The sequence below is a fragment of the Pituophis catenifer genome, unplaced genomic scaffold (genome assembly GCF_029215685.1).
Source record: "Pituophis catenifer annectens isolate HBS135680 unplaced genomic scaffold, rPitCat1.0.hap2 SCAF_1, whole genome shotgun sequence".
Taxonomy (NCBI): Eukaryota; Metazoa; Chordata; class Lepidosauria; order Squamata; family Colubridae; genus Pituophis; species Pituophis catenifer.
Genome location: NW_027256881.1, coordinates 180,980,373 through 180,994,858, shown reverse-complemented (window position 1 = coordinate 180,994,858; position 14,486 = coordinate 180,980,373). Strand labels below are relative to the sequence as shown.

General features: G+C 39.2%; 1 protein-coding gene across 2 annotated transcripts in view; it reads left to right on the top strand.

Annotated features, from left to right (window-relative positions):
• Window positions 1-14,486, top strand: part of AOX1 (aldehyde oxidase 1) — an 89,525-nt gene that overhangs the window by 50,675 nt on the left and 24,364 nt on the right. For both annotated transcript variants that reach the window (XM_070933274.1, XM_070933273.1), the window contains exons 25-27: window positions 5,515-5,706; window positions 8,428-8,655; window positions 11,680-11,775. In XM_070933274.1, the coding sequence (XP_070789375.1) occupies window positions 5,515-5,706; window positions 8,428-8,655; window positions 11,680-11,775 (516 nt within the window). The remainder of the gene's footprint in view (window positions 1-5,514; window positions 5,707-8,427; window positions 8,656-11,679; window positions 11,776-14,486) is intronic.

Here is a 14,486-nt window from a genome sequence, read left to right as displayed (position 1 = left end):
CCATACCAACCTAGACAAAAAACGTATAGTTAAAGATTTCTTTCAAAGTCTCTACAAGGGAGAAGAGATTCGGGAGGAAGACATTAAGGAATACCTATGTAAAACAAACATCATAAAATTAGAGAAGTCCCACAGAGAAGCATTAAATAGACCAATTACGATGTCTGAGCTGGTGGAAGCAAGGAAAAAGCAAAAAAACAACAAAGTTCCAGGCCCGGACGGTATACCAACGGAGTTTTATAAGAACTGTCAAAATGCAATGGATGAACTGTTACTCCTGGTTCTCAACGGTGCATTATTGGAGGCAGAAATTCCCAAATCCTGGACTGAAACCATCATTACACTTATCCCTAAAGAAGACACAGACCCCACACAAATTAAAAATTATAGGCCGATTTCACTGCTTAATGTAGATTATAAACTCTTCATGTTGGTCATAACGCAAAGACTGAAAACAATTATTCATAAATACATACATACGGATCAGAACGGTTTTGTTCCAAGAAGACAGATCAAAAATAACATAAGAACAATTATTAATGTCCTGGAACATTACGAGAAAAGAAACGATAAACAAGCAGCCTTACTCTTCTTAGACGCACAAAAGGCCTTTGATAATTTAAACTGGAACTTCCTCATATCGCAATTAGAAATTATGGACTTTGGTGCTAAATTTTTACAAATGATTAGAAGAATATATTCCCTCCAAACGGCCAAAATTATGATCAATGGAGATATGACTGAAAACTTAGATATACAAAAAGGAGTGAGACAAGGCTGCCCTTTATCCCCACTATTGTTCATAATCTCTTTGGAAATATTATTAAATGAAGTCAGGAAAGACCCCGAAATAAAAGGTTTGAGAATACGGAAAGAGGAGTACAAATTGCAAGCCTTTGCTGATGACGTGGTGTTTATAATGGAGCAACCGGAAACAACAGGAGCCAAACTTTTAGCGAGGATAGAGGAATATGGAAGAGTTGCAGGGCTTAAAATTAACAAACAAAAAACTAAAGTGTTAACAAAGAACTTGACAAAGGTACAAGAGATACAACTAGAAGACAAACTAGGAATACAAATTGTAAAGAGAATAAAGTATTTAGGAATCTGGCTTACTGCCAAAGCAATAACAATCAGAGAAGACAATTACAATAAATTAATGAAACAAATTAGAAAAGACCTGGAAACGTGGAATAAATTACAACTGTCATTCCTAGGGAAAATTGCATCCATAAAAATGAATATACTCCCTAGATTACTCTACCTTTTCCAAGTAGCCCCAATCTGGCCAGGAAAGAATTTCTTTAAGGACCTTACTAAAATAACAACAAAATTTATTTGGAATGGGAAAAGGGCCAGAATTAAAATAAAATGTATGCAAGATACCCGGGAAAAAGGAGGCCTAGGCCTACCGGACTGGGAGCTATATTATAAAGCAGCGTCGCTAAACTGGATAAGGGACTGGATCGATCTTAAGAATAAAAGAATGTTATCACTAGAAGGCTTTGATCTACAACGCGGATGGCATGCCTTTCTCTGGGAGGGAAAGGATAAGCACCATGGGTATTTTCAGCAACATATCATTAGAGAAGCATTGTACAAATCATGGCAAGAGGTTAGGAAACATTACACCAAGATCCCACGATGGCTATCGACAATGGAAGCACAAATATACCCCAATGCCATGGACATAGCGAAAATGAGGACTTATAAAGAACTACTGAACAGTGAAGGAGAATTACAAACAAGACAAGAATTACAAAATCAGGGTATAGACATTGATTGGTGGCCATACATGCAAATAGAATCAAGATACAAAACTGATCGGGCACAATTCGGATTCCAAAATGAACCAAATGAATTGGATAAAATATTACAAAGTGCAGATGAGAAAATGATTACCAAAATTTATAAGTACCTATTACAATACAAATTGGAAGAGGAGGTTGTCAAAGAAAGCATGATAACATGGGCCAAAAACATAGGATATACTATTGAATTGGATAAGTGGGAGAATTTGTGGAAGATAAATTATAAGATGACACTGTCCATACCCTACAAAGAAAACCTTTATAAAATGTTCTACCGATGGCACCTCCCACCGGCGCGCCTAGCCAAGATGTTCCCAAATACATCCCCGATGTGCTGGAAATGTAAATCACAGAAAGGGACATACTACCATCTCTGGTGGCTATGCCGAAGGGCAAAACAATACTGGCAACAAATCAAAACAATGATTGAAGAAATTACGAAACAAAAACTTGAAATGAGACCGGAAACCTTTTTATTGGGAATCATCACAGCAAATTATACCAAAGAAATAAAATATCTAATTATTCATATCCTCACAGCAGCACGTATACTCTTTGCCCAACATTGGAAATCTGAACAGTTACCTACAGAAGACAAAATAATAGCTAAAATTACAGAATGCGCAGAATTAGATAAGCTTACAAAAGAAATACAAGAGAAAGATGATACTGATTACTATTTAGTATGGCAAAGATGGTACGGCTGGCTGGAGGCAAAAATAGGAATACAAAGATAGTTTATGACTAATCAATAGAAATGTATAGAAGTAATTAAGGAATCAATTATATATATATATATATATAACCATGTAAACAGATGATTATAGACATTGATATAAATAGAAAAATGGAAAATACTCCACCGTTACAGTAACTTCTAAGAGTCAGTCATTGGACTGAATCGATGTTTGTTAGTTTTGTATGTCATTTTATGTATTTATGTTGGTTTTGTTTTTTCTTTTTATTATTAATAAAAATTTAAAAAAAAAAAAAAAGAAATTGAATATGAGTTGAATGCTATTTAGGATATACAGTATACCAGTATACAGTATACCAAGTGGTTCTCAATCTGACAAAAGAATTAAACAAATTTAAATGCTGAAATGAATCTTTTCAATTAAAAGCTCTTAAGAACAAGGGAAGATACCTGGTATAAATTCCAGACTACAAACTCAGATTCACAAGCCACATCTCCTTGGGACAGAGAGTTTCCTTGTTAAGGTCAGATTACCCCAGTCCTTTCCTCTGCTGGTTTCAAGAAAAAAAAATGATTGTTTAAAGTGGAGTAGAAAAAGTGAATGGTGAGAAACTGGAAAACAATTGAGTTTCCATTGTTCGCTACAGCCTCTGATGAAAATTTAGAATCTCCAAAAGGGTGGAAAGGTCCAAGAAATCAGAGTAGAGTTGATTTTTGCTTTTATTGAAAAAGGAAAATACATGGAATATTTGTACTAGGTTCTTTTCTCTCTTGTTTTCTGTGGCTTGAAGCCAAATTCATAGCAAAGCTACCATACAGTGCATAGCTAGGGCCATCTCCCAACTTTGTGCCACTGAAACTTACTCAATCCAAATTCCTGAGAGCAATCTTCAAAGTCCACTGTTGTGTCTCTGATGGAACCAAACACATGGAGACCGGAATGGTGAGCAAGGGAACTAGAATATGGCAGACCGTATTAAATTGCTAACTAAAACTAACACAGTTTTGTCCCCTTGATATTAGAGCACAGATTTCAAACTATGAGGAGGCGAACAATTTATAGCAAGCTGTCACATCTGTAGGACCTTCACCTTCTTATTTACTATCAGTGGATTTCAAACAAGCAAATCTGATGCTCAAGCAGTAGGTGTTGGATGCAGGACGCCAAATTCAAAGACAAATTCATTTGTCTTTTCCTGACTTACAGAGTGAGAATATCATAGCATCAACCTCCTATCCCATTGCAGTTAGATATCTTGAACCAGAGAAGGGCTTTCACACAGTCTACTCCAATGCAGTGCCCTCTGGGGAGCAGTACCGGAAGATAGAAACAAAAAAAAATATATCCTGGTCATGGCAAGTATGTTCCTATGAATCAAAGTAGGTAGGGTTTATTCAGCGATTTTGCCAATTTTACAAGGAACTTAACTGAGCTCTAATTACTCTGTTTCTCAATAATATTAGAGGATTTATCACCCAGCAATACAAATAGTCCTTCCTTAACAACCAGTTGCTTAGCCACCATTCAAGGTCCCAAAGAGACTTAGAACAAAAGGTTCTTCTAACCCAGTTCAGAGTTCCAATGCTACACCCACCTGCAGTTACATGACCGCATTTTGGGCTCTTGGGAACTGGCTCACTTTTATGGCTGGTTGCTATGTTCCATGGACATGTGACAGCAATTTGGTACTTTTTGCCGGATTCCAGCACATAGGAATAAATTGACTTATTTTATGAATGTAGTGTTCACTTTACGACTACCATAAAATAAGCTCATAAAATCACATTGGTCAAGTGGATGCCTTGACTTACGACCGTCATGACTTAAGACAGAAATTCTGGGCTCCATTAAAGTCAGAAGTAGAGGACTACCTGTTTGCACAGTTCCTGCTACTTAACATCAGTCTCATGACAATAGGTAATCTAGGCAGGTTCTGCATGGCTGCATATAAGTAGCCCTCATTTTACAAGTATTTGTGTAGTGATCATTTAACGTTACAGTGACATTGAAAAAAAGTGATTTACAACCAGTCTTTGCAGTTACAAGTGTCGCAGCATCCCCATGGTCACATGATCAAAAGTTGGGCACTTGGCAACCAGCATGTATTTACAACAGTTGTAACCTACCCTGCTGGCTTCTGACCAGCAAAGCTAATGGAGGAAAACAGATTCACACAATGACTGTATGATTCGCTTAATTGCAATGGTTCACTTACCAATTGTGTGAAACAAAAGTTATAAAATTAGTTGTAATTCATTTAACAACCTCCTTGTTTCGCAATGGAAAGTCTGGTCCCAATTGTGGTCGTAAGTCAAGGACTACCTATATAAAATAAGGCATGTAATAACTAAAAGTAGTTGAATCTGCATGGTTATGGTCTGCTAGATATAGTTTACTCCTTTTCATTTCAACTTTATGCCCATGATTATATTTGCCTTCTGCTGCTTAATGAACACAATAACAAACTAATTTGAATTTGATTATAAACTGGGTGTTTATTGTTCACCTTCATCAATATTTTGTGCTCTGCTTATGAATTTTTTTGTATACATAATACTCCTGTGATCTATGTTTTATAGAAAGGGCTCTTCATTTGTAGCAGATCAACTCCATTTTGTATTCTGCCAACGTATTGTATTATTTTGGAGATTTTTCTTTTTTATCATAGTTGCAAGCTGCTATATTGCCATTTTTTATGTCCATGTTTTAATTCTTGAAGTTTTTTAAAAAGAGAGGGTGGGTAGAATTCTGTAGTCACTCTGTCTCTGTGCCATATGATAAATGATAGCACTGGTATAAATTCCCACTGTCTTTCCCCACTGGTGTTAGCTGGTGAATGTCAGGTGATAGCTTCTTGGAAGATAGATAGAAGACAGAAAGATAGAAAGAAAAGATAGAAGCTAGATAGTGACAGCAGGAACCTAAGGATGCTGAAAATTAAAATATGAGGGTAACTCCATAAGATATAATAATTAACAGGCTTCTTATCTATTCCTATCCATTAGGTAATAGAGTATGTGGTGCTAAAATCTTTTAATGCATATGATATCCCCAACTTCCGAAGCCATGGATGGGCCTGCAAGACAAATTTACCATCAAATACTTCATTTCGAGGGTTTGGATTTGCACAATCAGCCTTAAGTGCGGAAATGTGGATAGCAGCTGTGGCTGACTGCCTTGATCTTCCACCTGATAAGGTAAATAAAGGAATGGAAAAAAGGTGTGTTTAGAGTAATTTACAGTAAGGCCACAATGTTGTTTTTGCAAATGTAACACGGATATGTCAGTCTTCATTTGCATAGTAGAATTGACAGAAAGGAGAGGGATGTGAATACCTTCTAATAAAAGATAAAAGATGTATAAGGTCTGAAGAGAAACCAGAATATTTTCCCCAGTAAATACTCCTAAACCTGTTCTCCCAGCCAGATTTATTTCCAGTTGGGGAGCTTGGCTGGAAGGGGCAAAACTTCCAAGCCCCTGGATAAACAATATTTCATTGAATCAAAGATTCATAGCATTGGAAGGGGACACAAAATTCTTCTGATCTAACCGCCTATACCATTCCCAAGAGATGGCTTTCTAGCCTTCTCCAGAGATTTCCCAACTTCCATTGGCAGATTGGTCTTTGATATTGCCAGGGAAGTTTTTGAACCAAATTTAGATAGCTACATTTTTTTCTGTTGTAAGTCACAGAGATCATTTCCTTGCGCCAATGAGGGAATTGATTGTTTATATCAGTGAATCATTTTGTCATCACTATGCCATCTCAAACAGTACCACAAGCTCATGACAAATATCAGATGACTGAAAATAAACTCATCCCCTCGTGCTGAATAATTGTATTATTTATGTATTGTTTTAATTATTGCAATATTTCTATATCACGATTCATCTTTGGGAGATGACTTTCGGTCCCAATTTAAACATTTATACAAATGCTCATGCTGATGGTGAAAACTAAGTTGCCACAATGTAAATTCCGTAAGTTAGAGTTTGGATTTTCCCAAGAAAGCATTTCAGATATCTCTGGCATGAATCTTGAGAAAGATACTTCAGTGCATCTAAAGCACAATTAGCTTTTTCTAGTTTATAGCCATTCATTCTAGAATAATTCACCCTTTTGAGAGCAAAAGGATATGAAAATTACTTACTGTGGAAACAAACTGTGACCTTTCTACAAAGAAACAGTCTACAGTATCTTAACTTAAGAATGATTGTCCTCAAGCAAGTCCTCAAGATTGGACTAGAGAAGCACTCTAGAAGAGAGTGCTTCTAGAACACTCTCATGAGTACTAATTTTGGGGACTTTTTGAACAGACTAATCATTCTAAGTCACTCATTGTGGGACACTTTCTGATTAAGGCGACTTAGGGCAACTGGTCCCTACTGTCTCCCTCTTTGGCCATTGGACTTGGATGGATATAAAACAACTGATGTGACAGTACTCTAAATGTTGCCATAGCAATGATTTCCATTTCTCAGAGTGTCTCAGATAAATATTCAGTTGGGGACCTAAGCATTGTGGGAAACTCATAGATAGAGATTCAGCACAACATCAGCCCTGTCAGAGCACTTGGACACTAGCTGTTATTTGGAACTGATGCCAATCCAATAAAATGGAAGGGAAGATGATCAGCTGAAAAGGAACCTCTGCATGTGCATTATTCTGTCCCACTCCATAGGCCAAGCACTGAGGCAATGGGACACATTTTTTTTGTTTGATCGTAAGCATGAAGGGAGAAAGAAATATGTTATATATTAATAACTCTCGTCATATTGTATTTATCAAAATGACCATTCCAAAGTTGACCATTAATCTGTTATGAAAGTTATTGCTTTCCTATAGCTAGTATCTTGGGGGCGGAGGGAAATCCACGACAGTAATACATAGGAAAACTATGTGCATGTTGTATTAGAATATACTGATCAACTTATATAAAGTTGCTGTTTACCACCAGTACTTTTCTTCCCATCTTTGCCACAAATGTCAAGAGAGGGGATTTATATTATGTTTAGGAAACATAATAAATCACATTCTTATTGTTGTACAGAACACTCTGAACAGAAATGTTTTTAAACTCAGTATAATGTAGCTTGAACACAGACAGAAAAGAGTGCGCCTAGGGCATCTATGGGAAGACAGGGTAGGAAGTGAGACCAAAGCATTGGCTAGATAGAGGTGTGTATATTGTGCACAATGGCTAGCATGCTTGCCACTTCTATTCACAGCACAACATTTTGTCCAGTCTTCAATCTTTTGGGAGACGGTTGTTGAGAAGATGGTCAGGTTACAATTACTGAGAATCCAGGAAGAAATTATCTGGACTCTTTTTAGGCCAGGACATAGTACTGAGAATAATAATGAGGTTGGGGGTTTAGGGGAGAGAAGTCAAGTCCAAAGCTCCTGATTTGTGGGGTGCCACAAGTTTGACATTGTCATTGCTCTTGTTTAATATCTATAGTGGGAGATGTTTAAGGTAGGAATAATCAGTATGGTGATTATAATCAGTTGTACATCTGGACCTTGGCCAACCAAGCAATGCTGTCAAGGCCTTGTCCTATCCCTGGAGACAGTGGAGGTTTGGATGGGAAGGACAGGTTAAGGTGAGCATTAGCAAGACTGGCTGTAGCTCTTTGACTGCTCAGTTCCAGGAAACGTCCCCTCTGGTCCCGAATGGGGTTGCACTAACCCATTTGGAACTGGGGCATAATCTGATGGTCTTCCTGGGCTCTTATTTCCTGCTCAAAGAACAGATGGCTGATGTGGACTGGATCTTTGGACTCCAGTGATTCTTTTTTTAGCATACTAAAAATGGTAATTATTATTAATGCAGAATATATAAACGCACATACCAAGTTTTACATGATTTGTTAAACATATAAAGCAACTAAAAGTATTTTCTGTGTCTCTGCTGAAGGTCAGGGAGGTGAATTTATACAAAACGGTATCTGAAACTCCCTACAAAGAAAAGGTGGATGCCAGAAATCTGCTGGCATGTTGGAAAGAATGCTTGAAGAAGTCTGATTACTACATCAGAAAAGAAGCTGCTGAGGAATTCAATAAACAAAATTACTGGAAGAAGAAAGGAATTGCAATCATCCCCATGTTGTTTTCAGTTGGATATAATAACACATTTTACCACCAGGCAAGTTGTTCACTTTTCAGAATGTGATCCTCCCAAAAGTAAAATAATTAGTGCAAAGGAACAGCTGTTTTGAAGAGGTGGGTAAATTTCATTTGGGAAAATGCCATCATGAGAAACCATTCCCTTTTCTCCAAACTTCCAGGTCACAGCTCTTTCTTCTGCTATACATATTTATATATTCTGCATATTTATATGTAACAAACTTCTTATGATATGTTGTTTAGGAACAATATTACCTTCATTATAGAATTGTAATAAGGATTACTTTTCAATATTTAGAAATTTTAATTATTTGAGAAGTCCTGAATAATCAGTAGGTCCCATGTCATACTGAAAGGTAAATCTTATAGAAATCCCTTGAGGACCACTCGGAGGCTTCAGCTGGTGCAGAATGCAGCCGCGCGGGTTGTGATGGGAGAATCCCGATACTCGCATGTTACACCCCTCCTGCGCGGTTTGCATTGGCTACCGGTTGCCCTCCGGGTGAGATTCAAGGTGCTGGTGTTGACCTATAAAGCCCTACATGGCTTAGGACCAGGATATTTGGCGGACCACCTATAGCCAGCAACAACATCCCATCGCCCGGTTCGCGCCCATAGAGAGGGCCTACTCAGGGTGCCGTTGGCTAGACAGTGGTGGCTGGCGGCCCCCAGGGGTAGAGCCTTCTCAGTTGGGGCGCCCACCCTCTGGAATCAACTCCCCTTGGAGCTCCGACTAGCGCCTGACCTTCGCACCTTCCGCCGGGAATTAAAAACTTGGCTTTTCAAATCCCTTGACCTGGTCTGATGACAGGGTTTTAAGGGTTTTAATGGGTTAATTTTAAATTTTTTAGATTTTATCCTTTATTTTTATTGTGGCTTGTGTTTTATTGTTGTGAGTCGCCCTGAGTCCATTGTGAGATAGGGCGGCATATAAGCCGAATAAAATAAATAAATAAAATAAAATTTATTTATTTATTTATTTATTTATTATTGAATTTCTATACTGCCCTTCTCCCTGAGGACTCAGGGCGGTGTACAGCCAAAATTAAAAAACATGCAGGACAAATATTAAAAAACAATTAAAAGATATATAAATTTGGCCCAATTAAAACTCATTACCAATTAAAACGTTTAAAACATTTAAAAACAGTTAAAAATTTCATCTTAAGCCAGCCCGGCTTGCTTGAAAAAATGGGTTTTAAGGGCACGACGGAAGGCATTGAGGTCCTGGATTCTCCTTATCTCTGGGGGGAGCTGATTCCAGAGGGTAGGTGCCCCCACAGAGAAGGCCCTCCCCCTGGGGGTCACCAGCCTACACTGTCTGGCTGATGGCACCCTGAGGAGGCCCTCTCTGTGGGAGCGCACGGGTCGATGGGAGGTCGTCGGTAGCAGCAGGTGGTCTCGAAGATAGCTAGGCCCTATGCCCTGGAGTGCTTTGAAGGTGATAACCAACACCTTGAAGCACACCCGGAAGACCACCGGGAGCCAGTGCAGCTCGCGCAGGAGTGGTGTTACATGGGAGCACCATGCTGCTCCCGTCACTACCCGCGCTGCTGCGTTCTGGACCAGCTGGAGCCTCCGGGTGCTCCTCAAGGGGAGCCCCATGTAGAGAGCATTGCAGTAGTCAAGGCGAGAGGTGACGAGGGCGTGAGTGACTGTGCACAGGGAATCCCGATCAAGAAAGGGCCGCAACTGGCGAATCAGGCGAACCTGACAAAAGGTCCCCCTGGCTACAGCCGTCAGATGTTCCTCCAAGGACAGCTGCATATCCAGGAGGACTCCCAGATTGCGAGTCCTCTCTGTGGGGGCCAATGACTCGCCCCCAATAGTCAGTGATGGAGTCAACTGACTATATCGGGATGCCGGGAGCCACAGCCACTCAGTCTTGGAAGGGTTGAGCTTGAGCCTGTTCCTCCCCATCCAGACCCGCACAGCCTCCAGGCACTGGGACATCACTTCAAGGGCATCGTTGGGGTGGCCTGGGGTGGAGATGTACAGCTGGGTGTCATCAGCGTACTGGTGGTATCTCACCCCAAAGCCACGGATGATCTCACCCAGCGGCTTCACATAAATGTTGAACAGAAGGGGCGAGAGGACCGATCCCTGCGGCACTCCACAAATGAGAGGCCTCGAGGTCGACCTCTGCCCCCCTGCCAACACAAACTGCGACCGGTCAGAGAGAAAGGAGGAGAACCACCGTAACACGGTGCCTCCCACCCCCAACTCTTCTAGCCGGTGCAGCATGATACCATGGTCGATGGTATCAAAAGCCGCTGAGAGGTCTAACAGGACCAGAACAGAGGAGCAACACCTGTCCCGAGCCCAAAATAAATCATTTTGGTGACTTGAAGGGCATTTTCCCTTAGGTTCCAGCTTCAGCCCTCTTCTTCTCAGTGGGCACTTTTTCTGAGGCTGGAATAACTTTGAATTGTCATTAAACAAACAATCGTAAGTTGCAGACTACCTATATTGTAATTTTGAACAATGTCATAACATGAATAGACTAATAGTAGTAAACTGATCTACTGGAGATGCAAATCAACATATCATCAGAACTTTGTTACTTCACTATTCTTATAAGTGATAGGCTTTCCAGCCCATCACTTATAACCTAGTCCAATCTGTATCTCATCATTTTACAGAATTCTTCCTTAAACTTTGTTATTGTTAACCATCTTAAGAGTCAATCATGATTCCTGTTGACTACAAGGGCAGATCTATCCAGCTTTCTTGGCAACATTTTGGAAATGGTTTGCTAGCACCTTCTACCTAGGGTTGAGAGAGAGCGACCCAGGTGGTTTTCTTGCTCAAGGGAGGACTAGAACTCAGAGTTTCCAACTTTTAGTCCAAACAGACTCGTAACATGTATTCTAATACTATAATATTATGTTTTGATTTTATCACTCATTTTATCCTTTTTTTTTTGAAAAAAAACTGATATACTAGATAAAGGATACTTTGTTCCTAGGGCAATTCTCCATAAATTTAAAAGATTAAAACTAACATTTGTCAAGTAAGTAAATACATTTCTATTTTTTTGTAGGCTGCTGCTCTGGTTCATATTTATGTAGATGGGTCAGTACTACTGTCCCATGGTGGATGTGAATTGGGACAAGGACTTTATACCAAGATGTTACAGGTAATTAAGATTTTTTAAAAGTCTAATATTCCTAACTTGTGCAAAGCAGTCTTTCCAAATTGAGTGCCCTTTCCATGTGTTGAATTACAACTCCCATCATTTCTCTCTAGCATGTCCAGCTCATGTGACAGGCAGCAGCTGGAGATGGCTACTATGGAATGTATATGGATTACAATATATTTATTGCCGACAAATACTGTAAATTTGCATGAATGTTCCATTTTTTGTTCGTTTATCAAATTACCTAACATTTCTGCCCCGTCCCCTCGCATACCAATATTGTTTGTTAGGGCACAGATATAAACTCTTACTTTGGTATGACACAGATACAGACCAAATAAAACATTGTATGATAAAATGGATGCAAATTTTCAAAGATACAGTCACAACAATGGGAAGAATTATGGATCAAATCCATAAAACCTATCCTGAGCTACAACTCTAAAGAAAATTGGATACAAAATGTTTTCTAGATGGTACACATATCTATCAATAATTTCCAAGTTAGGTAAATCATATAATAATAAATGTGGAAATGCCATGAAACAGAAGGAACACTTTATCACCTATACTGGACATATACAGTATATACTAAAAAAAAACCATCAAAACTATGGGTAGTTCTCGACTGACAACTGATGCTTAGTGACCATTCAAAGTTATGATGGACCTCCCTGTGGATATTTATGAACCAATTCTGAAGTTCGGGTGGTCACCCACACACCCCAATGGTAATGTGACCGAGTATTGGGTGCTTAGCTACCAGCCCAATACTCGGTCACATTGGTATTATACCAATGCTTATCACTGTTTGCAGCATCTTGCAATCACATGACCACATTTTACAAAGATTTTGCCAAACACTGACATCTGGTTTTCAGCAAAACCAGCCCATAACAAACCATTCATTCACTTAACAACCACAGAGTATACTTAATGACCGTTGCAAATAATGCCTTAAAATCAGGTTGGTGACCGTTTTGTGACTGTCACAATTTAAAGCCACAATGGAGAGGCTCCATTGTGGTCATAAATTAAGGATTACCTGTACTTGAAAGATATACATAGTACAATGCAGAAAATGTGTATGTTTGAAATGAAATCATTTTTTTCTTGCTGAATGTACAATAACCTCAGAAAACATTAACAAGAAATATCGTAACTTAGTGAGGTATACATGCTTATAGCAGTGAGAATAAATTTTGCTCAACACTGGAAGAAAGATTCAATTCTGACAATATCTGATTGGGAACTTAACCTTGGAGAATATGCAACAATGGCAAAATTAACAGTACATATTCACAATAGAAGGTTGAGTAAATTTAAGCAAGAACGGTTCCCATACATGGAATATATTATGCAGCTTGGCCAATGTAAATGGTTATAGTTTGACTTCTAAGGAGACCTAAAAGTTTATAAACACTGCAAATTAGTAGAGGCACAAAAAAGGAAATTAGAAATCAAATAGCCTTATTTCCTTTTCCTTTTTTAAAACATTGTTCCTGTTTATTTTGTTTTGCCTCTTTTTTTCCTTTAACACGCACAATCCATAAGTAACAATACTGACAGTAACAGCATTAAATATCCATCTTAAGACAGAAACTTTTATTGTACAATAAAAATTTGATGTAATTTGCAATTGCTTTTAATGCTATATTTACTATGGATGTAAAACGTAAAGAATCTTACGCTTATTAACATCCATATTTCAAATCATAGTTAACACTATGATTTTTCTTTTTCTCTATCTTTAAACATTTAGGTTCTCTAAACATTAGAGTGTCAATAATCTCTAGTCATTACTGTATAGATGTTGTGCTGAAATAATATGATGTATTACATGTAGTCCCTAGGTTACGATTGTTTGTTTAGTGACCATTCAAAGTTACAAAGGTGCCGAATGAGGGGAATTTATGACCAGCACTCTAAGTTGCAACTATTGCAGTGTCCTTATGGTCACATGATTACAAGTTGGGGGCTTGGTAACTGGCTCAAAATTACAATGGTTGCAGTGTCCCACGGTCACATGATCAGCATTTGTGGCCTTCCCTGCCAGCTTCCCACAACCAAAATCAATGGGAAAACTGACAGGAGACCACAAGCTGCTCTCATAAGGCACTCTTGCTTCTGCCTCCTTTTTTCCAGAGAATCCCCCATGCAGGTATCATGGGGATATTGTACATATCCATGGCATCTGCCAGACCAGAGTCCTTAATGCCTGTCCACAGCATCTCTTTGCACTCTGTGGCAGGAGGGCACAAGTTGTCCCTGCAAGTTGCTTTTGCTCCTGATCCTTTTTTCCAGAGGATCCCGCATGGGGGTCTCATACTCCATAGCACTCGCCTGCCTACATTCCATAGCATCTTCCCTATGGCACCTGTTTGCACTCTGTGGTATCCTCCAAATCACCTGCACTATGTAACTTCTGTCCATGGGAATGGCCTGCCCAAACTCCATGGCATCCACCCACTCTTACTCCTTAGAACCCACCTGTATCTCTTCCCTGCCAGCTTCCTTGCCTGGTATTTGGTTTTGAGGACCTTTTCCCAAGTTGCAGTCACATGAGGTCCTCACTTAACAACTCGCAGGCTACACCACTAATTGATGGCAGTGGGGACTGCCAAGTTTGTCATTGCTAAGCAATGAGTTCACGTGAGGTCACACACTTTATGATCAAATGTTTAACAATTGAAATTCGAGTCCCAACTGCT